This window comes from Coregonus clupeaformis, chromosome 12 (assembly GCF_020615455.1).
Source record: "Coregonus clupeaformis isolate EN_2021a chromosome 12, ASM2061545v1, whole genome shotgun sequence".
NCBI classification, from domain to species: domain Eukaryota; kingdom Metazoa; phylum Chordata; class Actinopteri; order Salmoniformes; family Salmonidae; genus Coregonus; species Coregonus clupeaformis.
Window position 1 is genome coordinate 13,078,181 of NC_059203.1, and position 25,186 is coordinate 13,103,366.

Genomic DNA, 25,186 nt, shown 5'->3' on the forward strand with positions numbered 1-25,186 from the left:
TAACTGAACAAAGGAAATCTCTTAGCTTATACAGTTGAAGTCGGAAGTTTACATACACTTACATAAAACTCTTTTTTCAAACACTCCACAAATTTCTTGTTAACAAACTATAGTTTTGGCAAGTCAATTGTTTACACACAGATTATTTCACTTATTATTCACTGTATCACAATTCCAGTGGGTCAGAAGTTTACATACACTAAGTTGACGGTGCCTTTAAACAGCTTGGAAAATTCCAGAAAATGATATCATGGCTTTAGAAGCTTCTGATAGGCTAATTGACATCATTTGAGTCAATTGGAGGTGTACCTAGGGATGTATTTCAAGGCCTAACTTCAAACTCAGTGCCTCTTTGCTTGACATCATGGGAAAATCAAAAGAAATCAGCCAAGACCTCAGAAATAAATTTGTAGACCTCCACAAGTCTGGTTCATCCTTGGGAGCAATTTCCAAATGCCTGAAGGTACCACGTTCATCTGTACAAACAATAGTACGCAAGTATAAACACCATGGGACCATGCAGCCATCATACCGCTCAGGAAGGAGACGCATTCTGTCTCCTAGAGATGAACGTTCTTTGGTGCGAAAAGTGCAAATCAATCCCAGAACAACAGCAAAGGACCTTGTGAAGATGCTGGAGGAAACAGGTACAAAAGTATCTATATCCACAGGAAAACGAGTCCTATATCGACATAACCTGAAAGGCCGCTCAGCAAGGAAGAAGCCACTGCTCCAAAACCGCCATAAAAAAGACAGACTACGGTTTGCTGTCACGATCGTTGAGAGACGGGTCAGACCAAGGTGCAGCGTGATATGCGTACATGTTTATTAATACGAATAAACACTTGACAAAATAACAAAAACAACGAAAACGTGAAGTCCTATGGGCTATACACACAACAAGCCTAACAGGAACACAAACAAGATCCCACAACTAAGGTAGGCAACATGGCTGCCTAAGTATGATCCCCAATCAGAGACAACGAGCGACAGCTGCCTCTGATTGGGAATCACACCCAGCCAAACATAGAAATGCAGTGACATAGAATGTCCACATAAAAATTCCCACACATAGAATATTCACACCCTGACTCACCAACTAGCCCTGTCTGGACCCTGGTGTGGGAGACCCCGAACCTGGAGAGGGGCTGACGTCTGGGCCTGGATCGGCAATCCTCCCGCGATGCACCAAGCCCTGTCTGGACCCTGGTGTGAGAGGCCCCGACCCTGGAGTGGGGCTGACTTCTGGGTCTGGAGTGGAGCCGCTGACTGGAGCTGAACTGGACCCCGGTGGAGTGGACTGCTCTGGCTCCGGAGTGGAACGGCTGACCGGAGCTGGGCTAGGCACCGGTGGAGCGGACTACTCTGGCTCCGGATTGGATCCGCTGACCGGAGCTGGACTGGGCACCGGTGGAGCGGACTGCTCTGGCTCCGGAGTGGAGCGCTGACCGGGACTGAACTGGACCCCGGTGGAGAGGACTGCCCTGGCTCCGGAGTGGTGCAGTGGTCTAAGGCACTGCATCGCAATGCTAGCTGTGCCACTAGAGATCCTGGTTCAAATCCAGGCTCTGTCGTAGCCGGCCGTGACCGGGAGACCCATGGGGCGGCACACAAGTGGCCAAGCGTCGTCCAGGGTAGGGGAGGGAATGGCTGGCAGGGATGTAGCTCAGTTGGTAGAGCGTTCGATTCCCACGGGGGTTTAGTATGAATTTTTTTTAAACAATACAAAAATAATGTATGCACTCACTAACTGTAAGCCGCTCTGGATAAGAGCGTCTGCTAAATGACTAAAATGTAAATGTAAATGTAAAACCGCTGGCCGGAGCTGGACTGGGCACCGGTGGAGCGGACTGCTCTGGCTCTGGAGTGGAGCCGCTGACCAGAGCTGGACTTAACACCGGAGGAGCGGACTGCTCTGGCTCCGGAGTGGAACCGCTGACCGGAGGGGGACTGGGCACCGGTGGAGTGGACTGCTCTGGCTCCGGAGTGGAACCGCTGACCGGAGCTGGACTGGGAACACGCACCACTGGTCTGGTGCGAGGAGCAGGTACGGGGCGTACTGGACTGGATACACGCACCACTGGTTTGGTGCGGGGAGCAGGTACGGGGCGTACCGGGCTGGCGACACGCACCACTGGTTTGGTGCGGGGAGCAGGTACGGGGCGTACCGGCCTGGCGACAGGCACCACTGGTTTGGTGCTGGGATAGGTATGGGCCGTACTGGACTGGATACACGCACCACTGGTTTGGTGCGGGAAGCAGGTACGGGGCGTACCAGGCTGGCGACAGGCACCACTGGTTTGCTGCGGGAAGCAGGTACGGGGCGTACCGGGCTGGCGACAGGCACCACTGGTTTGGTGCAGGGAGCAGGTACGGGCGTACCGGGCTGGCGACAGGCACCACTGGTTTGGTGCAGGGAGCAGGTACGGGGCGTACCGGACTGGATACACGCACCACTGGTTTGGTGCAGGCCGTACCGGGCTGGCGACAGGCACCACTGGAGGTCTGGATCTTAGAGCTGGCACAACCCATTCCTGGCTGGATGCCCACTTTCGCACGACACGTGCGGGGCGCTGGCACAGGACGCACCTGGCTGTGAATGCGCACTGGCGACAGTGCGTATCTCCGCATACCTAGGTTCCTCAATGAACACACGCTCCTTTTGTTGCCTGACCAGCTCCTCTCTCCGTGCCTCCACTACTTCCTTCTCCCTACGGGCCTCCTGCAGCGCCTCCTCTTTAAGGGAGCTCTCCTGCTCTATTCTCCCTATCAGCCCCCGTAATGTGGTGGCCTCCTCTCTTAAACTCTCGATCCGCAGGTCTTGGAGGACCTCTAAAATAGCGGCCTCTTCCTCTACAGTCAGCCCTTTCACGGCCTCCTGCTGCCTCGTCGTCCACCCCGTGCCCCCCCCCCAAAAAAAAAAAAATGTTTTATTGGGGCTGCTTCTCGGGCTTTCTTCTTGACGAGTCCTTTTAAGTCGCCGTTTCTCCTCCCTTGCTGCCTCTGTCTGCTCCCAAGGAAGGCGATCCATCCCAGCCTGGATCTCTTCCCATGTCCATGATCCCTTACCATTTAATATCTCCTCCCAAGTCCATGATTTCTGCTCCTCCTGGCCACGCTGCTTGGTCCTTGTTTGGTGGGATCTTCTGTCACGATCGCTGAGAGACGGGTCAGACCAAGGTGCAGCGTGATATGCTTACATGTTTATTAATACGAATAAACACTTGACAAAATAACAAAACACAACGAAAACGTGAAGTCCTATGGGCTGTATACACAACAAGCCAAACAGGAACACAAACAAGATCCCACAACTAAGGTAAGCAACATGGCTACCTAAGTATGATCCCCAATCAGAGACAACGAGCGACAGCTGCCTCTGATTGGGAATCACACCTGGCCAAACATAGAAATGCAATGACATAGAATGTCCACATAGAAATTCCCACACATAGAATATTCACACCCTGACTCACCAACTAGCCAACTCAATTTCAGGGCGTGACATTTGCAAATGCACATGGGGACAAATATCGTACCTTTTGAAGAAATGTCCTCTGGTCTGATGAAACAAAAATAGAACTGTTTGCCCATAATGACCATCATTATGTTTGGAGGAAAAAGGGGGTCGCTTTAAACAATTTAAAGACAATGCTACCAAATACTAATTTAGTGTATGTAAACTTCTGACCCAATGGGAATGTGATGACAGAAATAAAAGCTGAAATAAATCATTCTCTCTACTATTATTCCAACATTTCACATTCTTAAAATAAAGTGGTGATCCTAACTGACTTAAGACAGGGAATTTCTTTGTGAAAAATTGAGTTTAAATGTATTTGGCTAAGGTGTTTGTAAACTTTCGAATTCAACTAATTCTATCCAACAGCTGCCAACCATTATTGAGTGTCACTCCTCGCCACATATAGGATCACACTATATGGTATCGTGTTGCACCCTAGTCAGGATATTCCATCACATACTCCTTCTAAGATTAGCACCAGTGGCCCCCCAGCTATCTTGGCCCGCATACCTTCTGGCACCCACCAGTGACATAAATAAATACATGGAATGTCCTCATCCTCCAAATCCTTATGCAGCACTCAATTATCAAACATCCTTTATCTAAACTAAAATATAAACTAATCCTTTATAAAATACGTACTATCAATCCCCCCCATTTTCATTCTTTTTTTGTTGTAAGTATTCCACAGATATAACATTACTTGAACCAAACAAACCAAACATACAAATGAATTCCTAACCTCATGACATCATCCCAGAAAATACATTGATTCATGTCAATTTCTAAATTACATGTAGACTACAAATATATCCCAATAAAAATAACTTCAAATACATTCTCAATTTCTTCATTCAGAGGACCCGCCAAGCTTTCCTCTGGCCACTTGGGGCGCTATCTGATCGACTGAGGTCCACATTTCCAATCCTGTAAACCTTATATCCACCGTTATACAGTTCCAACATCACATTCCCCACTCCTCAATCAACATTATCAATCAATTTTTTCAATCAATTTTATTTTATATAGCCCTTCTTACCTCAGCTAATATCTCGAAGTGCTTTACAGAAACCCAGCCTAAAACCCCAAACAGCTAGTAATGCAGGTGTAGAAGCACGGTGGCTAGGAAAAACTCCCTAGAAAGGCCAAAACCTAGGAAGAAACCTAGAGAGGAACCAGGCTATGAGGGGTGGCCAGTCCTCTTCTGGCTGTGCCGGGTGGAGATTATAACAGAACCATGCCAAGATGTTCAAAAATGTTCATAAGTGACAAGCATGGTCAAATAATAATCAGGAATAAATCTCAGTTGGCTTTTCATAGCCGATCATTAAGAGTTGAAAACAGCAGGTCTGGGACAGGTAGGGGTTCCATAACCGCAGGCAGAACAGTTGAAACTGGAATAGCAGCAAGGCCAGGCGGACTGGGGACAGCAAGGAGTCACCACGGCCGGTAGTCCCGACGTATGGTCCTAGGGCTCAGGTCTCTCAGTTGGCTTTTCATAGCCGATCATTAAGAGTTGAAAACAGCAGGTCTGGGACAGGTAGGGGTTTCGTAACCGCAGGCAGAACAGTTGAAACTGGAATAGCAGCAAGGCCAGGCGGACTGGGGACAGCAAGGTGTCAGCATGCCCGGTAGTCCTGACGTATGGTCCTAGGGCTCAGGTTCTCAGAGAGAAAGAGAGAACGAGAGAATTAGAGAGAGAGCATACTTAAATTCACACAGGACACTGGATAAGACAGGAGAAGTACTCCAGGTATAACCAACTAACCCCAGCCCCCCGACACATAAACTACTGCAGCATAAATACTGGAGGCTGAGACAGGAGCGGTCCGGAGACACTGTGGCCCCATCCGAAGAAACCCCGGACAGGGCCAAACAGGAAGGATATAACCCCACCCACTCTGCCAAAGCACAGCCCCCGCACCACCAGAGGGATATCCTCAACCACCAACTTACAATCCTGAGACAAGGCCGAGTATAGCCCACAGAGGTCTCCACCACAGCACAAACCAAGGGGGGCGCCAACCCAGACAGGAAGATCACGTCAGTAACTCAACCCACTCAAGTGACGCACCCCTCCTAGGGACGGCATGAAAGAGCACCAGCAAGCCAGTGACTCAGCCCCTGTAACAGGGTTAGAGGCAGAGAACCCCAGTGGAGAGAGGGGAACCGGCCTGGCAGAGACAGCAAGGGCTGTTCGTTGCTCCAGAGCCTTTCCGTTCACCTTCACACTCCTGGGCCAGACTACACTCAATCATATGACCTACTGAAGAGATAAGTCTTCAGTAAAGACTTAAAGGTTGAGACCGAGTCTGCGTCTCTCACATGGGTAGGCAAACTGTTCCATAAAAATGGAGATCTATAGGAGAAAGCCCTGCCTCCCGCTGTTTGCTTAGGAAATTCTAGGGACAATTAGGAGGCCTGCGTCTTGTGACCGTAGCGTACGTATTGGTATGTACGGCAGGACCAACTCGGAAAGATAGGTAGGAGCAAGCCCATGTAACGCTTTATAGGTTAACAGTAAAACCTTGAAATCAGCCCTTGCCTTAACAGGAAGCCAGTGTAGGGAAGCTAGCACTGGAGTAATATGATCAAATTTCTTGGTTCTAGTCAGGATTCTAGCAGCCGTATTTAGCACTAACTGAAGTTTATTTAGTGCTTTATCCGGATAGCCGGAAAGTAGAGCATTGCAGTAGTCTAACCTAGAAGTAACAAATGCATGGATTAATTTTTCTGCATCATTTTTGGACAGAAAATTTCTGATTTTTGCAATGTTACGTAGATGGAAAAAAGCTGTCCTTGAAACAGTCTTGATATGTTCGTCAAAAGAGAGATCAGGGTCAAGAGTAACGCTCGAGGTCCTTCACAGTTTTATTTGAGACGACTTTACAACCATCAAGATGAATTGTCAGATTTAACAGAAGATCTCTTTGTTTCTTGGGACCTAGAACAAGCATCTCTGTTTTGTCCGAGTTTAAAAGTAGAAAGTTTTCAGCCATCCACTTCCTTATGTCTGAAACACAGGCTTCTAGCGAGGGCAATTTTGGGGGCTTCACCATGTTTCATTGAAATGTACAGCTGTGTGTCATCCGCATAGCAGTGAAAGTTAACATTATGTTTTCGAATAACATCCCCAAGAGGTAAAATATATAGTGAAAACAATAGTGGTCCTAAAACGGAACCTTGAGGAACACTGAAATGTACAGTTGATTTGTCGGAAGACAGACCATTCACAGAGACAAACTGATATCTTTCCGACAGGTAAGATCTAAACCAGGCCAGAACTTGTCCGTGTAGACCAATTTGGGTTTCCAGTCTCTCCAAAAGAATGTGGTGATCGATAGTGTCAAAGGCAGCACTAAGGTCTAGTAGCACGAGGACAGATGCAGAGCCTCGGTCTGACGCCATTAAAAGGTCATTTACCACCTTCACAAGTGCAGTCTCAGTGCTATGATGGGGTCTAAAACCCAGACTGAAGCATTTCGTATACATTGTTTGTCTTCAGAAAGGCAAGTGAGTTGCTGCGCAACAGCTTTTTCTAAAAAATTTTTGAGAGGAATGGAAGATTCGATATAGGCCGATAGTTTTTTATATTTTTCCGGGTCAAGGTTTGGCTTTTTCAAGAGAGGCTTTATCACTGCCACTTTTAGTGAGTTTGGTACACATCCGGTGGATAGAGAGCTGTTTATTATGTTCAACATAGGAGGGCCAAGCACAGGAAGCAGCTCCTTCAGCAGTTTAGTAGGAATAGGATCCAGTATGCAGCTTGAAGGTTTAGAGGCCATGATTATTTTCATCATTGTGTCAAGAGATATAGTACTAAAACACTTAAGTGTCTCTCCCGATCCCAGGCCCTCGCAGAGTCTGTGCAGATCCAGGACAGCTAAGCCCTGGAGGAATACGCAGATTCAAAGAGGAGTCCGTAATTTGCTTTCTAATGGTCATGATCTTTTCCTCAAAGAAGTTCATTAATTTATTACTGCTGAAGTGAAAGCCATCCTCTCTTGGGGAATGCTGCTTTTTAGTTAGCTTTGCAACAGTATCAAAAGAAATTTTGGATTGTTCTTATTTTCCTCGATTAAGTTGGAAAAGTAGGATGATCGAGCAGCAGTGAGGTCTCTTCGGTCACTGCACGGTACTGTCTTTCCAAGCTAGTCGGAAGACTTCCAGTTTGGTGTGGCGCCATTTCCGTTCCAATTTCCTGGAAGCTTGCTTCAAAGCTCGGGTATTTTCTGTATACCAGGGAGCTAGTTTCTTATGACAAATGTTTTTCGTTTTTAGGGGTGCAACTGCATCTAGGTATTGCGCAAGGTTAAATTGAGTTCCTCAGTTAAGTGGTTAACTGATTTTTGTCCTCTGACGTCCTTGGGTAGGCAGAAGGAGTCTGGAAGGGCATCAAAGGAATTTTTGTGTTGTCTGAGAATTTATAGCACGACTTTTGATGCTCCTTGGTTGGGGTCTGAGCAGATTATTTGTTGCGATTGCAAACGTAATAAAATGGTGGTCCGATAGTCCAGGATTTTGTGGAAAAACATTAAGATCTACAACATTTATTCCATGGGACAAAACTAGGTCCATAGTATGACTGTGGCAGTGAGTAGGTCCAGAGACATGTTGGACAAAACCCACTGAGTCGATGATGGCTCCGAAAGACTTTTGGAGTGGGTCTGTGGACTTCTCCATGTGAATATTAAAATCACCAAAAATTAGAATATGATCTGCTATGACTACAAGGTCTGATAGGAATTCAGGAAACTCAGAGAGGAACGCTGTATATGGCCCAGGAGGCCTGTAAACAGTAGCTATAAAAAGTGATTGAGTAGGCTGCATAGATTTCATGACTAGAAGCTCAAAAGACGAAACGCCATTTTTTTTTTGTAAATTGAAATTTGCTATCGTAAATGTTAGCAACACCTCCGCCTTTGCGGGATGCACGGGGAATATGGTCACTAGTGTAACCAGGAGGTGAGGCCTCATTTAACACAGCAAATTCATCAGGCTTAAGCCATGTTTCAGTCAGGCCAATCACATCAAGATTATGATCAGTGATTAGTTCATTGACTATGACTGCCTTTGAAGTGAGGGATCTAACATTAAGTAACCCTATTTTGAGATGTGAGGTATCACGATCTCTTTCAATAATGGCAGGAATGGAGGAGGTCTTTATCCTAATAAGATTGCTAAGGTGAACACCGCCATGTTTAGTTTTGCCCAACCTAGGTCGAGGCACAGACACAGTCTCAATGGGTATGGCTGAGCTGACTACACTGACTGTGCTATTGGCAGACTCCACTAAGCTGGCAGGTTGGCTAACAGCCTGCTGCCTGGCCTGCACCCTATTTCACTGTGGGGCTAGAGGAGTTAGAGCCCTATCTATGTTGGTAGATAAGATGAGAGCACCCCTCCAGCTAGGATGGAGTCCGTCCCTCATCAGCAGGTCAGGCTTGGTCCTGTTTGTGGGTGAGTCCCAGAAAGAGGGCCAATTATCTACAAATTCTATCTTTTGGGGAGGGGCAGAAAACAGTTTTCAACCAGCGATTGAGTGCTGAGACTCTGCTGTAGAGCTCGTCACTCCCCCTAACTGGGAGGGGGCCAGAGACAATTACTCGATGCCGACACATCTTTCTAGCTAATTTACACGCTGAAGCTATGTTGCACTTGGTGACCTCTGACTGTTTCATCCTAACATCGTTGGTGCCGACGTGGATAACAATATCTCTATACTCTCTACACTCGCCAGTTTTAGCTTTAGCCAGCACCATCTTTAGATTAGCCTTAACGTCGGTAGCCCTGCCCCCTGGTAAACAGTGTATGATCGCTGGGTGATTCGTTTTAAGTCTAATACTGCGGGTAATGGAGTCGCCAATGACTAGGGTTTTCAATTTGTCAGAGCTAAGGGTGGGAGCCTTCGGCGTCTCAGACCCCGTAACGGGAGGAGTAGAGACAAGAGAAGACTCAGACTCAGACTCCGACTCGCTACATAATGGGGAAAACCGGTTGAAAGTTTCTGTCGGCTGAATGAGCGACACCGGTTGATCATTCCAACAGTATTTCCCTCCAGAAGCCATGAGAAAGTTGTCCGGCTGCGGGGACTGTGCGGGGGGATTTATACTAACGTTACTATCTGTACTTACTGGTGGCACAGACGCTGTTTCTTCCTTTCCTACACTGAAATTACCCTTGCCTAACGATTGCGTCTGAAGCTGGGCTTGTAGCACAGCTATTCTCGCCATAAGGCGATCGTTCTCCTGTATATTATGAGTACAGCGACTGCAATTAGAAGACATCATGTTAATGTTACTACTTAGCTTCGGCTGTTGAAGACGTTGACGAACCATGTCCAGATAAAGCGTCCGGAGTGAAAAAGTTGAATGAGGGAAAAAAGTTGCGATGGAAAAAAGGAAAAATAAAGTAAAGTTGGCAGCAAAAACGCACAGGAAAATGACTCTTCTGTCTCGGGATAAAACGTCCGGGGTGAAAAAGTTTAACGAAAAAAGATGAGTGAGGACAAAACTAAAAAGTTGGTAAATTTGTTGAACACAGAGATTGATTAAACGTTTATTAAAAGTAAAACGTGAATAGTTTGGCAGGTAGCCAAGTAGCAGCAAACAGCACAGCAGCACGGAGACAATGCGGAAGCGAGAAACAAGAGGGCGTCAACTTGTTGTACAAAGGTCTCTACATGCTCTACAAGAACTGCAATGCTGTTTGATATAGATGAAGAATTTGTACTTTCCCTCCTTGCATTAATATTGACTGATACATCTCTAGCTGTAATCACTAATCGCATCCTGTATTTCTCTAATATTTCCCATAGCTTTAGCTAAATTTCCAAAACCTTCCTATTCTGATGTACAACATGCATCTCCCCCTATAATCGCAAATAGCATAAACATTCCTATGTCACACACACCAAACCCCACGATAGGAACCAATTAAGTTTTTGCCTAGCAACAGAGATATGGACCACTCTAAAAATCCACATCAATCACCCCCTTTGGGAATTAATAGTCCCATATCAACAACTCCAAATACTTCAAATGTATATAGTGACTAATATGTGAATACGGTAACCTAATAATTAGCATGTTCATGATATCAGGCACAATCCTTGCATTAACCTTATATGTTTCAAACAGTAAGATTCAAAAATGTCTACTCGAAATAAATAATATAAGTGTATCCTAACACATTAAAATAATGTATCGCTGTTTTAACCATAATATCTATTTAAGACAGTTATCTCGCAATTGTACAAGCAATACCAGGCATGTGAAAAATAGTTTCAACATCTTTAGTTACCAATATATATATAATAATGATTTACTTAAATCACTCAGTCATCTTATAAATCATAACCAAAACCAAATGACTTATCTCAACCAAATTTAGAATGACAATTCTTAGTGATTCACATTGGTCCTATCACTCAAAATTAAAACCCTCAACTTTATCACACATTACAACAGTCAGAATGTACACCTATATTAACATACAGTATAAATATCCATAATTCTATTATTGTCACGATCGTTAGAGGGAGTAGACCAAGGCGCAGCGTGATGAACGAACATACTTTATTTAAAGAGAGTAAACACTCGAACAAAACAACAAACGATACCGTGACGTCCAAAGGTTAAACACAACCAACACGGAATAACCCAAAAGGAACAAGATCCCACAACTATTGTGGGAAAACAGCCTGTATAAATATGGCTCCCAATCAGAGACAACCAGCAACAGCTGACACTCGTTGCCTCTGATTGGGAACCACTCTGGCCAACACAGAAATAAAATACATAGAATATCGACATAGAAACACAACACATAGAATATACACACCCTGGCTCAACATATAGAGTCCCAGAGCCAGGGTGTGACAGTACCCCCCCTTAAAGGCGCGGACTGCGACCGCGCCTCAACATAGACCAAACAGGGGAGGGCTGGGAGGCGGTTCCGGCTCCGGGCTCGCCCACCACCCTCTAATAATCCCCCTGGTCCGGTCTGGCCCCGCTGGCTGGAGCTGGACTGGACATCGTAGGAGCGGATTGCTTAAGCTCCGGTGTGGAGCAGCTGACCGGTACCTGACCAGGCACCGGTGACCCAGGCATGGGTTGTGCCGGACTGACAACGCGCACCCCTGGCTTGGTGCGTGGAGCAGGAACGGGCCGGACCGGGCTGACGATGCGCACCCCTGGCTTGGTGCGTGGAGCAGCACGGGCGGACCGGGCTGACGATGCGCACCCCCTGGCTTGGTGCGTGGAGCAGGAACGGGCCGGACCGGGCTGACGATGCGCACCCCTGGCTTGGTGCGTGGAGCAGGAACGGGCCGGACCGGGCTGACGATGCGCACCCCTGGCTGTGGTGCGTGGAGCAGGAACGGGCGGACCGGGCTGACGACTCGCACCCCTGGCTTGGTGCATGGAGCAGGAACGGACCGGGCTGACGATGCGCACCCCTGGCTTGGTGCGTGGAGCAGGAACGGGCCGGACCGGGCTGACGACTCGCACCCCTGGCTTGGTGCGTGGAGCAGGAACAGGCCGGGCCGGGCTGGCGACGCACACCGTAGGTTTGGTGCGAGTGGCAGGAACAGGCCGGGCCGGGCTGGCGACGCACACCGTAGGCTTGGTGCGAGGGGCAGGAACAGGCCGGGCCGGGCTGGCGATGCGCACCGTAGGCTTGGTGCGAGGAGCAGGAACAGGCCGGGCCGGTCTGGCGACGCACACCGTAGGCTTGGTGCGAGTGGCAGGAACAGGCCGGGCCGGGCTGGCGATGCGCACCGTAGGCTTGGTGCGAGGAGCAGGAATAGGCCGGGCCTGGCTGGCGACGCGCACCGTAGGCTTAGTGCGAGGGGCAGGAACAGGCCGGACCGGGCTGGCGGCAGCGCACCGTAGGCTTGGTGCGAGTGGCAGGAACGGGCCTTACCGGGCTGACGACTCGCACCGTAGGCTAGGTGCGAGGAGCAGGAACAGGCCGGACCGGGCTGGCGACGCGCACCGTAGGCTTGGTGCGAGGGGCAGGAACAGGCCGGGCCGGGCTGGCGACGCGCACCGTAGGCTTGGTGCGAAGGACAGGAACAGGCCGGGCCGGGCTGGGAACACACACCACTGGCCTTAAACAGGGATCAGGAACGGGCCGGACCGGACTGGCAATACACCTCAGTACCTCTCGCCGTGCCTCTACAACTTCCTTCCCTCCTCTCACCAATGGCTCCCGTAAACCGGTGGCCTTCTCTCCTCGTCTCCCATTTCGCCCTGTGGCAGCCTCCTGCTGCCCAGTCGCCCATGCCGTGTGCCCCCCCCTAAAAAATGTCTGGGGTTGCCTCTCGTCCGTCCGACGACGACACTGTTGACGCCGTTGCTCCTCTCTCGCCAGGGCCTTAATCCTAGCCCATGGCCCTTTGCCCCCGAGCATGTCCTCCCAGGACCACCCTTTGCCCACCTGGGCCATCGCCAACCTCTCCAGCTCCTTTCCCGGCGCTTCCTCCCATGTCCAGGCCGCCTGCTCCTGGACACGCTGCTTGGTCCTGGTATGGTGGGATCTTCTGTCACGAACGTTAGAGGGAGTAGACCAAGGCGCAGCGTGATGAACGAACATACTTTATTTAAAGAGAGTAAACACTCGAACAAAACAATAAACGATACCGTGACGTCCAAAGGTTAAACACAACCAACACGGAATAACCCAAAAGGAACAAGATCCCACAACTATTGTGGGAAAACAGCCTGTATAAATATGGCTCCCAATCAGAGACAACCAGCAACAGCTGACACTCGTTGCCTCTGATTGGGAACCACTCTGGCCAACACAGAAATACAATACATAGAATATCGACATAGAAACACAACACATAGAATATACACACCCTGGCTCAACATATAGAGTCCCAGAGCCAGGGTGTGACAATTACCTTCTTCATCCTGAGAATAACTACAGATCATTATCTCAATGCATTCTTCCTACTATTAATTTAGCAGTGTATATACCTCCTACCCAAATTACCAAATGTAGAGAAATCCAAATGTATTATCGTCACAGCTAACCGACCCCTTCCTTCCCCGGCACTCAATCTTCTGGCGTCCCTTCAGTATCTTCTTCAGACAGCTTCGTAGTTCAAAATTACTTGCCCATGACAATGTCCCAACTTCAATGTCTCATCCGAGTCACCACCATCTCTACCCCTTAAACGATGACACTACACATCCAAGTATATCTCGACCAAATTATGAAAGACAAGCGTTGTAATTTTGAATTCCGTAAAGTAAGTGTGGAAGAGGTGAAAAAAGTATTATTGTCGATCAACAATGACAAGCCACCGGGGTCTGACAACTTGGATGGAAAATTACTGAGGATAATAGTGGACGATATTTCCACTCCTATTTGACATATCTTCAATTTAAGCCTGCTAGAAAGTGTGTGCCCTCAGGCCTGGAGGGAAGCAAAAGTTATTCCCCTACCTAAGAATATTTACCCCCTTAACTGGCTCAAATAGCCGACCAATCAGCCTGTTACCAACCCTTAGTAAACTTTTGGAAAAAATTTGACCAGATAAAATGCTATTTTACAGTAAACAAATTGACAACAGACTTTCAGCATGCTTATAGGAAAGGACATTCAACAAGCACAGCACTTACACAAATGACTGATGATTGGCTGAGAGAAATTGATGATACAAATATTTTGGGGGCTGTTTTGAGTAAAGCCAGTGTGTCTATGTATGCGGATGACTCAACACTATACACGTCAGCTACCACAGCGACTGAAATGACAGCAACACTTAACAAAGAGCTGCAGTCAGTTTCAGAATGGGTGGCAAGGAATAGGTTAGTCCTTAATATTTCAAAAACTAAAAGCGTTGTATTTGGGACAAATCATTCACTAAACCCTAAACCTCAACTAAATGTTGTAATGAATAATTTGGAAATTGAGCAAGTTGAGGTAACTAAATTGCTTGGAGTAACCCTGGATTGTAAACTGTCATGGTCAAAACATATTGATACAACAGTAGCTAGGATGGGGAGAAGTCTGTCTATAATAAGGCACTGCTCTGCCTTCTTAACAGCACTATCAACAAGGCAGGTCCTACAGGCCCTAGTTTTGTCGCACCTGGACTATTGTTCAGTCGTGTGGTCAGGTGCCACAAAGAGGGACTTTGCAACTGGCTCAGAACAGGGCAGCACGGCTGGCCCTTGGATGTACACAGAGAGCTAACATTAATAATATGCATGTCAATCTCTCCTGCCTCAAAGTGGAGGAGAGATTGACTTCATCACTACTTGTATTTGTGAGAGGTACATGTTGAATGCCGGACACCCATGCATACCCCACAAGACATGCCACCAGAGGTCTCTTCACAGTCCCCAAGTCAAGAACAGACTATGGGAGTTGCACAGTACTACATAGACCCATGACTACATGGAAATCTATTCCACATCAAGTAACTCATGCCAGCAGTAAAATTAGATTTAAAAAACAGATAAAAATACACCTTATAGAACAGCGGGGACTGTGAAGCAACACAAACATAGACACATGTATACAAACACACGATAACATACGCACTATACACATGTATACATGGATTTTGTGTTATAGATATGTGGTAGTAGAGTAGAGGCCTGAGGGCACACTATGTTGTGAAATCTGTTATGAATGTATTGTAATGTTTTTAAAATGTATAACTGCCTTAATTTTGCTGGACTCCAGGAAGCGTAGCTGCTGCCTTGGCAGGAAGTAATGGGGATCCATAATAAATACAAATACAAATACACCCTATGGGCTATAATAATAAAGTAACACCCTTTTTTTGGGTGTACGGCAGCTCCTGTTTTTCACTAAATAACACCCTATCCCCTACAATGTACTCCACTACTTTTGAACCATAGCCCCACAGGAGAAAGTGCATTACTTTTGAGCATAGGCTCTTTGCAGTAGGGTTCCATTTGAGATTCACTCCTAGTCAGTTTGGAGAACATGGATTTGAAACAAAAAACTTGACGGCCAGAGCCTTGGGATTTGCTAAAAATATGAATGTTTGATGCATCATCACAAACACACTTTAATAAAAATGAAAATGGGCTGGCTTGTTGCCTGCTGTGTTTTTATGAGACAAGTTGTTTCTTCTTTTCATTCAGTTGATGTAGCTGTTAAACCCTGCTGAGTTGGTATTTGGTGCAGAGAGGAGTGATGAAACAGATACAGGCTCATCACAGGCATGTTGAAGAGCTGTTCACATTTCATATGCAGACACACACTCAGACATAGACACACATGTACACACAAACACGCAAGTGTACTCACACATGAAGGTCGCATGGACACACACACAGACACACACACACACACACACACACACACTGAACTGTAGTGGTGTCTGGGGATGTTTAGGTTGCTAGGCAACAAGGTGGTGGTGTCCTAGAAAAATACTGTTTGTGTGTGTGTATGTGTGATGGTTGTATTATAGTACATGTTGGCTCAGTCCAGTGGTTGTTGTTGTAGTTATTGTCAGCATCGTGACTACCCTGTGCCACTTGTCCTGCTGACGTCAGGCAGAGGTCTGAGGGGGGTCATTAGACCATCTGGACTGACTGGAACAAGGTCACACACACACACACACACTGGCACACACACACACACACACACTGGCACACACACACACACTGGCACAAGGTCATCTTAGTCACCATTCATCTTCAGGTCCCTCTGGGGTCTGGGAACACAGCTGTAGTCTGGCAGAGCTATAGGACTATATACTGGAACATGGGAACACAGCTGTAGTCTGGAAGAGCTATAGGACTATATACTGGAACATGGGAACACAGCTGTAGTCTGGAAGAGCTATAGGACTATATACTGGAACATGGGAACACAGCTGTAGTCTGGAAGAGCTATAGGACTATATACTGGAACATGGGAACACAGCTGTAGTCTGGAAGAGCTATAGGACTATATACTGGAACACAGCTGTAGTCTGGAAGAGCTATAGGACTATATACTGGAACACAGCTGTAGTCTGGAAGAGCTATAGGACTATATACTGGAACATGGGAACACAGCTGTAGTCTGGAAGAGCTATAGGACTATATACTGGAACATGGGAACACAGCTGTAGTCTGGAAGAGCTATAGGACTATATACTGGAACATGGGAACACAGCTGTAGTCTGGAAGAGCTATAGGACTATATACTGGAACACAGCTGTAGTCTGGCAGAGCTATAGGACTATATACTGGAACACAGCTGTAGTCTGGCAGATCTATAGGACTATATACTGGAACACAGCTGTAGTCTGGAAGAGCTATAGGACTATATACTGGAACATGGGAACACAGCTGTAGTCTGGAAGAGCTATAGGACGATATACTGGAACACAGCTGTATTCTGTCAGAGCAATAGGACTATATACTGGAACACAACTGTAGTCTGGCAGAGCTATATGACTATATACTGGAACATGGAACACAGTTGTAGTCTGGCAGAGCTATAGGACTATATACTGGAACACAGCTGTAATCTGGCAGATCTATAGGACTATATACTGGAACACAGCTGTTGTCTTTCAGAGCTATAGGACTATATACTGGAACACAGCTGTAGTCTGGCAGAGCTATAGGACTAAATACTGGAACACAGCTGTAGTCTGGCAGAGCTATAGGACTATATACTGGAACACAGCTGTAGTCTGGCAGAGCTATAGGACTATATACTGGAACATGGGAACACAGCTGAAGTCTGGAAGAGCTATAGGACTATATACTGGAATATGGGAACACAGCTGTAGTCTGGAAGAGCTATAGGACTATATACTGGAACACAGCTGTAGTCTGGCAGAGCTATAGGACTATATACTGGAACACAGCTGTAGTCTGGTGAGCTATAGGACCATATACTGGAACACAGCTGTAGTCTGGCAGATCTATAGGACTATATACTGGAACACAGCTGTAGTCTGGCAGATCTATAGGACTATATACTGGAACACAGCTGTAGTCTGGAAGAGCTATAGGACTATATACTGGAACATGGGAACACAGCTGTAGTCTGGAAGAGCTATAGGACTATATACTGGAACATGGGAACACAGCTGTAGTCTGGAAGAGCTATGGACTATATACTGGAACATGGGAACACAGCTGTAGTCTGGAAGAGCTATAGGACTATATACTGGAACACAGCTGTAGTCTGGCAGAGCTATAGGACTATATACTGGAACACAGCTGTAGTCTGGCAGGGCTATAGGACTAAATACTGGAACACAGCTGTAGTCTGGCAGAGCTATAGGACTATATACTGGAACACAGCTGTAGTCTGGCAGAGCTATAGGACTAAATACTGGAACACAGCTGTAGTCTGGCAGAGCTATAGGACTATATACTGGAACACAGCTGTAGTCTGGCAGAGCTATAGGACTATATACTGGAACATGGGAACACAGCTGAAGTCTGGAAGAGCTATAGGACTATATACTGGAATATGGGAACACAGCTGTAGTCTGGAAGAGCTATAGGACTATATACTGGAACACAGCTGTAGTCTGGCAGAGCTATAGGACTATATACTGGAACACAGCTGTAGTCTGGTGAGCTATAGGACCATATACTGGAACACAGCTGTAGTCTGGCAGATCTATAGGACTATATACTGGAACACAGCTGTAGTCTGGCAGATCTATAGGACTATATACTGGAACACAGCTGTAGTCTGGAAGAGCTATAGGACTATATACTGGAACATGGGAACACAGCTGTAGTCTGGAAGAGCTATAGGACTATATACTGGAACATGGGAACACAGCTGTAGTCTGGAAGAGCTATAGGACTATATACTGGAACATGGGAACACAGCTGTAGTCTGGAAGAGCTATAGGACTATATACTGGAACATGGGAACACAGCTGTAGTCTGGAAGAGCTATAGGACTATATACTGGAACACAGCTGTAGTCTGGCAGAGCTATAGGACTATATACTGGAACACAGCTGTAGTCTGGCAGATCTATAGGACTATATACTGGAACACAGCTGTAGTCTGGAAGAGCTATAGGACTATATACTGGAACATGGGAACACAGCTGTAGTCTGGAAGAGCTATAGGACGATATACTGGAACACAGCTGTATTCTGTCAGAGCAATAGGACTATATACTGGAACACAACTGTAGTCTGGCAGAGCTATATGACTATATACTGGAACATGGAACACAGTTGTAGTCTGGCAGAGCTATAGGACTATATACTGGAACACAGCTGTAATCTGGCAGATCTATAGGACTATATACTGGAACACAGCTGTTGTCTTTCAGAGCTATAGGACTATATACTGGAACACAGCTGTAGTCTGGCAGAGCTATAGGACTAAATACTGGAACACAGCTGTAGTCTGGCAGAGCTATAGGACTATATACTGGAACACAGCTGTAGTCTGGCAGAGCTATAGGACTATATACTGGAACATGGGAACACAGCTGAAGTCTGGAAGAGCTATAGGACTATATACTGGAATATGGGAACACAGCTGTAGTCTGGAAGAGCTATAGGACTATATACTGGAACACAGCTGTAGTCTGGCAGAGCTATAGGACTATATACTGGAACACAGCTGTAGTCTGGTGAGCTATAGGACCATATACTGGAACACAGCTGTAGTCTGGCAGATCTATAGGACTATATACTGGAACACAGCTGTAGTCTGGCAGATCTATAGGACTATATACTGGAACACAGCTGTAGTCTGGAAGAGCTATAGGACTATATACTGGAACATGGGAACACAGCTGTAGTCTGGAAGAGCTATAGGACTATATACTGGAACATGGGAACACAGCTGTAGTCTGGAAGAGCTATAGGACTATATACTGGAACATGGGAACACAGCTGTAGTCTGGAAGAGCTATAGGACTATATACTGGAACACAGCTGTAGTCTGGCAGAGCTATAGGACTATATACTGGAACACAGCTGTAGTCTGGCAGGGCTATAGGACTAAATACTGGAACACAGCTGTAGTCTGGCAGAGCTATAGTACTATATACTGGAACACAGCTGTAGTCTGGCAGAGCTATAGGACTATATACTGGAACAGAGCTGTAGTCTGGCAGAGCTATAGGACTATATACTGGAACATGGGAACACAGCTGTAGTCTGGAAGAGCTATAGGACGATATACTGGAACACAGCTGTATTCTGTCAGAGCAATAGGACTATATACTGGAACACAACTGTAGTCTGGCAGAGCTATATGACTATATACTGGAACATGGAACACAGTTGTAGTCTGGCAGAGCTATAGGACTATATACTGGAACACAGCTGTAATCTGGCAGATCTATAGGACTATATACTGGAACACAGCTGTTGTCTTTCAGAGCTATATGACTATATACTGGAACACAGCTGTAGTCTGGCAGAGCTATAGGACTATATACTGGAACATGGGAACACAGCTGAAGTCTGGAAGAGCTATAGGACTATATACTGGAATATGGGAACACAGCTGTAGTCTGGAAGAGCTATAGGACTATATACTGGAACACAGCTGTAGTCTGGCAGAGCTATAGGACTATATACTGGAACACAGCTGTAGTCTGGTGAGCTATAGGACCATATACTGGAACACAGCTGTAGTCTGGCAGATCTATAGGACTATATACTGGAACACAGCTGTAGTCTGGCAGATCTATAGGACTATATACTGGAACACAGCTGTAGTCTGGCAGATCTATAGGACTATATACTGGAACACAGCTGTAGTCTGGCAGATCTATAGGACTATATACTGGAACACAGCTGTAGTCTGGAAGAGCTATAGGACTATATACTGGAACACAGCTGTAGTCTGGCAGAGCTATAGGACTATATACTGGAATATGGGAACACAGCTGTAGTCTGGCAGAGCTATAGGACTATATATACTGGAACACAGCTGTAGTCTGGAAGAGCTATAGGACTATATACTGGAACATGGGAACACAGCTGTAGTCTGGCAGAGCTATAGGACTATATATACTGGAACACAGCTGTAGTCTGGAAGAGCTATAGGACTATATACTGGAACACAGCTGTAGTCTGGCAGAGCTATAGGACTATATACTTGAACATGGGAACACAGCTGTAGTCTGGAAGAGCTATAGGACTATATACTGGAACATGGGAACACAGCTGTAGTCTGGAAGAGCTATTGAACTATATACTGGAACACAGCTGTAGTCTGGCAGAGCTATAGGACTATATACTGGAACACAGCTGTAGTCTGGCAGAGCTATAGGACTAAATACTGGAACACAGCTGTAGTCTGGCAGAGCTATTGGACTATATACTGGAACACAGCTGTAGTCTGGCAGAGCTATAGGACTACATACTGGAACATGGAACACAGCTGTAGTCTGGCAGAGCTATAGGACTATATACTGGAACACAGCTGTAGTCTGGAAGAGCTATAGGACTATATACTGGAACACAGCTGTAGTCTGGCAGAGCTATAGGACTATATACTGGAACACAGCTGTAGTCTGGCAGAGCTATAGGACTAAATACTGGAACACAGCTGTAGTCTGGCAGAGCTATAGGACTATATACTGGAACACAGCTGTAGTCTGGCAGAGCTATAGGACTAAATACTGGAACACAGCTGTAGTCTGGCAGAGCTATAGGACTAAATACTGGAACACAGCTGTAGTCTGGCAGAGCTATAGGACTATATACTGGAACATGAAACACAGCTGTAGTCTGGCAGAGCTATAGGACTATATACTGGAACATGGGAACACAGATGTAGTCTGGCAGAGCTATAGGACTATATACTGGAACACAGCTGTAGTCTGGCAGAGCAATAGGACTATATACTGGAACACAGCTGTAGTCTGGCAGAGCTATAGGACTATATACTGGAACATGGAACACAGCTGTAGTCTGGCAGAGCTATAGGACTATATACTTGAACATGGGAACACAGATGTAGTCTGGCAGAGCTATAGGACTATATACTGGAACACAGCTGTAGTCTGGCAGAGCTATAGGACTATATACTGGAACACAGCTGTAGTGTGGCAGAGCTATAGGACTATATACTGGAACACAGCTATAGGACTACATACTGGCACACAGCTATAGGACTACATTCTGTCCTGCTAAGTCTGTTTGTGGGTTTATCATTTATTTACTTTTTAATTTGAGTAATTTAGCAGACACTCTTATACAGAGCGATTTACAGGAGGAATTAGGATTAAGTGCCTTGCTCAAGGGCACATCGACAGGTTATTCACCTAGTTGGCTTGGGGATTCGAATCAGCAACCTTTCGGTTCATGGCCCAACGCTCTTAACCACTAGGCTACCTGCCACCCAGGACATTTCCTCACTGTTGTTTATCTTACAGTTTAATTCACAACCCATCTCTTATTTTCCCTCCTACAGAAATAGATGAAGACCGTCTTCCAAACCAGTTATACAAGGTAATCAACTGTGTCCTTCATATGGAATGTATATACAGTGGGGGAAAAAAGTATTTAGTCAGCCACCAATTGTGCAAGTTCTACCACTTAAAAAGATGAGAGAGGCCTGTAATTTTCATCATAGGTACACGTCAACTATGACAGACAAAATGAGAAAAAAAAATCCAGAAAATCACATTGTAGGATTTGTTATGAATTTATTTGCAAATTATGGTGGAAAATAAGTATTTGGTCACCTACAAACAAGCAAGATTTCTGGCTCTCACAGACCTGTAACTTCATATTTAAGAGGCTCCTCTGTCCTCCACTCGTTACCTGTATTAATGGCACCTGTTTGAACTTGTTATCAGTATAAAATACACCTGTCCACAACCTCAAACAGTCACACTCCAAACTCCACTATGACCAAGACCAAAGAGCTGTCAAAGGACACCAGAAACAAAATTGTAGACCTGCACCAGGCTGGGAAGACTGAATCTGCAATAGGTAAGCAGCTTGGTTTGAAGAAATCGACTGTGGGAGCAATTATTAGGAAATGGAAGACATACAAGACCACTGACAATCTCCCTCGATCTGGGGCTCCATGCAAGATCTCACCCCGTGGGGTCAAAATGATCACAAGAACGGTGAGAAAAAATCCCAGAAACACACGGGGGGACCTAGTGAATGACCTGCAGAGAGCTGGGACCAAAATAACAAAGCCTACCATCAGTAACACACTACGCCGCCAGGGACTCAAATCCTGCAGTGCAAGACGTATCCCCCTGCTTAAGCCAGTACATGTCCAGGCCAGTCTGAAGTTTGCTAGAGTGCATTTGGATGATCCAGAAGAGGATTGGGAGAATGTCATATGGTCAGATGAAACCAAAATAGAACTTTTTGGTAAAAACTCAACTTGTCGTGTTTGGAGGACAAAGAATGCTGAGTTGCATCCAAAGAACACCATACCTACTGTGAAGCATGGGGGTGGAAACATCATGCTTTGGGGCTGTTTTTCTGCAAAGGGACCAGGACGACTGATCCGTGTAAAGGAAAGAATGAATGGGGCCATGTATCGTGAGATTTTGAGTGAAAACCTCCTTCCATCAGCAAGGGCATTGAAGATGAAACGTGGCTGGGTCTTTCAGCATGACAATGATCCCAAACACACCACCCAGGCAACGAAGGAGTGGCTTCGTAAGAACCATTTCAAGGTCCTGGAGTGGCCTAGCCAGTCTCCAGATCTCAACCCCCATAGAAAATCTTTGGAGGGAGTTGAAAGTCCGTGTTGCCCAGTGACAGCCCCAAAACATCACTGCTCTAGAGGATATCTGCATGGAGGAATGGGCCAAAATACCAGCAACACTGTGTGAAAACCTTGTGAAGACTTACAGAAAACGTTTGACCTGTGTCATTGCCAACAAAGGGTATAAAACAAAGTATTGAGAAACTTTTGTTATTGACCAAATACTTATTTTCCACCATAATTTGCAAATAAATTCATTAAAAATCCTACAATGTGATTTTCTGGAAATAAAACTCTCATTTTGTCTGTCATAGTTGACGTGTACCTATGATGAAAATTACAGGCCTCTCTCATATTTTTAAGTGGGAGAACTTGCACAATTGGTGGCTGACTAAATACTTTTTTTCCCCACTGTATAGAGAATTCATTAGTAACTAGAACCCATAGACGAATGAACTGCAAAAATCTCTGAAGCTGGAGACTCTTATCTCCCTCACTAACTTTAAGCATCAGTTATCAGAGCACCTTACCGATCACTGCACCTGTACACAGCCCATCTGAAATTAGCCCATCCAACTACCTCATCCCCATATTGTTATTTATTTAGCTCATTTGCACCCCAGAATCTCTATTTGCACATCATCTCTTGCACATATATCATTCCAGTGTTAATACTAAATTGTAATTATTTTGCACTATGGCCTATTTATTGCCTTACCTCCATAACTTGCTACATTTGCACACACTGTATATATATTTTCTGTTGTATTTATGACTTTATGTTTTGTTTACCCCATATGTAACTCTGTGTTGTTGTTTTTTATCGCACTGCTTTGCTTTATCTTGGTCAGGTCGCAGTTCTAAATGAGAACTTGTTCTCAACTGGCTTACCTGGTTAAATAAAGGTTAAATATATATATTTTCTTACAAAATCTTCTGGCCGGCTTACCTTTTTTAACTTCTGCTGACATGTTGTTGCAGGCAGCCCTGTTGAACTCTCCCAGGCAGAGGAGGAAGGCAGTAAGAGGCACGCCCACCATGAAAGGTGAGGTCATAAAGCTTAGAATTGTAGAGAAGGTAACGCATGAGCATCAAGTGTGCATCAACATAGTCATTTAGGATAGGCTCCTTTATTTAAATTGCGGTGTGACTTTCTTCAGTTTAATAATATGTTAGTCCGCCCAAAGTTTTGATTGTGTCCTCAGTTTGCACACTCTTCACTTCCAAAACAGAACACATATGAGAGTGAGGTAAGTTGAGCAACCCTTGTTTCTAGGACACCATACATAGAAAATAATAATTTTACCAAATATTTAAGAAGAGGTCATAATTTCATGGAGTCTGTGAAGGAAGACACAACATGGAAAAAGTGGTAAGCAAGTTAGGTCCAAAAAACAGATTTTCACCAAGTCAAATGAAATTATTGTGTTAGAGGTTTCTTGATGCTTGTATCTAAACCAAAGTAGATCATTTTAAGATTGTTCTATACATCAGTTGGGGTCTCTATAAGCTTCAATATGAAAGTGCATCATTTTAGCTGTGTGGGCTAATATAGTCAAAATGTTTGCCTTGGGGTAAGTTTAGCCAATGGCCATAAGGTAAGTTGAGCCAATGGTTGAGCCAATGGTAAGTTGAGCAAATCGTGTAATTTTTTTGCATTACGCCTGGGATGTGTTTTCTTCCCAGGAGTAATGTAAGGCATTATCTCTGGGAATTGAGGTAACACCAGGGCCTGGCTTATGTTAAAATTGTTACAAAAAGTACAAAGTGTTTGTAAGGTGTTAAGCCTCTGTTAAAATATGCTTAAAATTATTAAAAGACAAAAAAGCGATTGTGATTGTGTTGAATTTTGTTTGGGAAATAAAGATGGACATGGTTTGAAAACGGTAGTGGTGATTTTTAATTCAGTAAAGACATTTGTAGACGGCTTAATTTACCGTGTCCCATGGCTCAACTTACCCCATACCCGGGGTAATTTGTGCCAAGAGACCAC

At 45.6% G+C, this 25,186-nt stretch overlaps 1 protein-coding gene across 2 annotated transcripts in view; it reads left to right on the forward strand.

The window, feature by feature from the left end:
• LOC121577955 (protein phosphatase 1 regulatory subunit 1A) overlaps nt 1-25,186 on the forward strand; it is an 87,625-nt gene that overhangs the window by 39,881 nt on the left and 22,558 nt on the right. For both annotated transcript variants that reach the window (XM_041891954.2, XM_041891955.2), the window contains exons 3-4: nt 21,931-21,968; nt 24,175-24,238. In XM_041891954.2, coding sequence (XP_041747888.1) covers nt 21,931-21,968; nt 24,175-24,238 — 102 coding nt within the window. The remainder of the gene's footprint in view (nt 1-21,930; nt 21,969-24,174; nt 24,239-25,186) is intronic.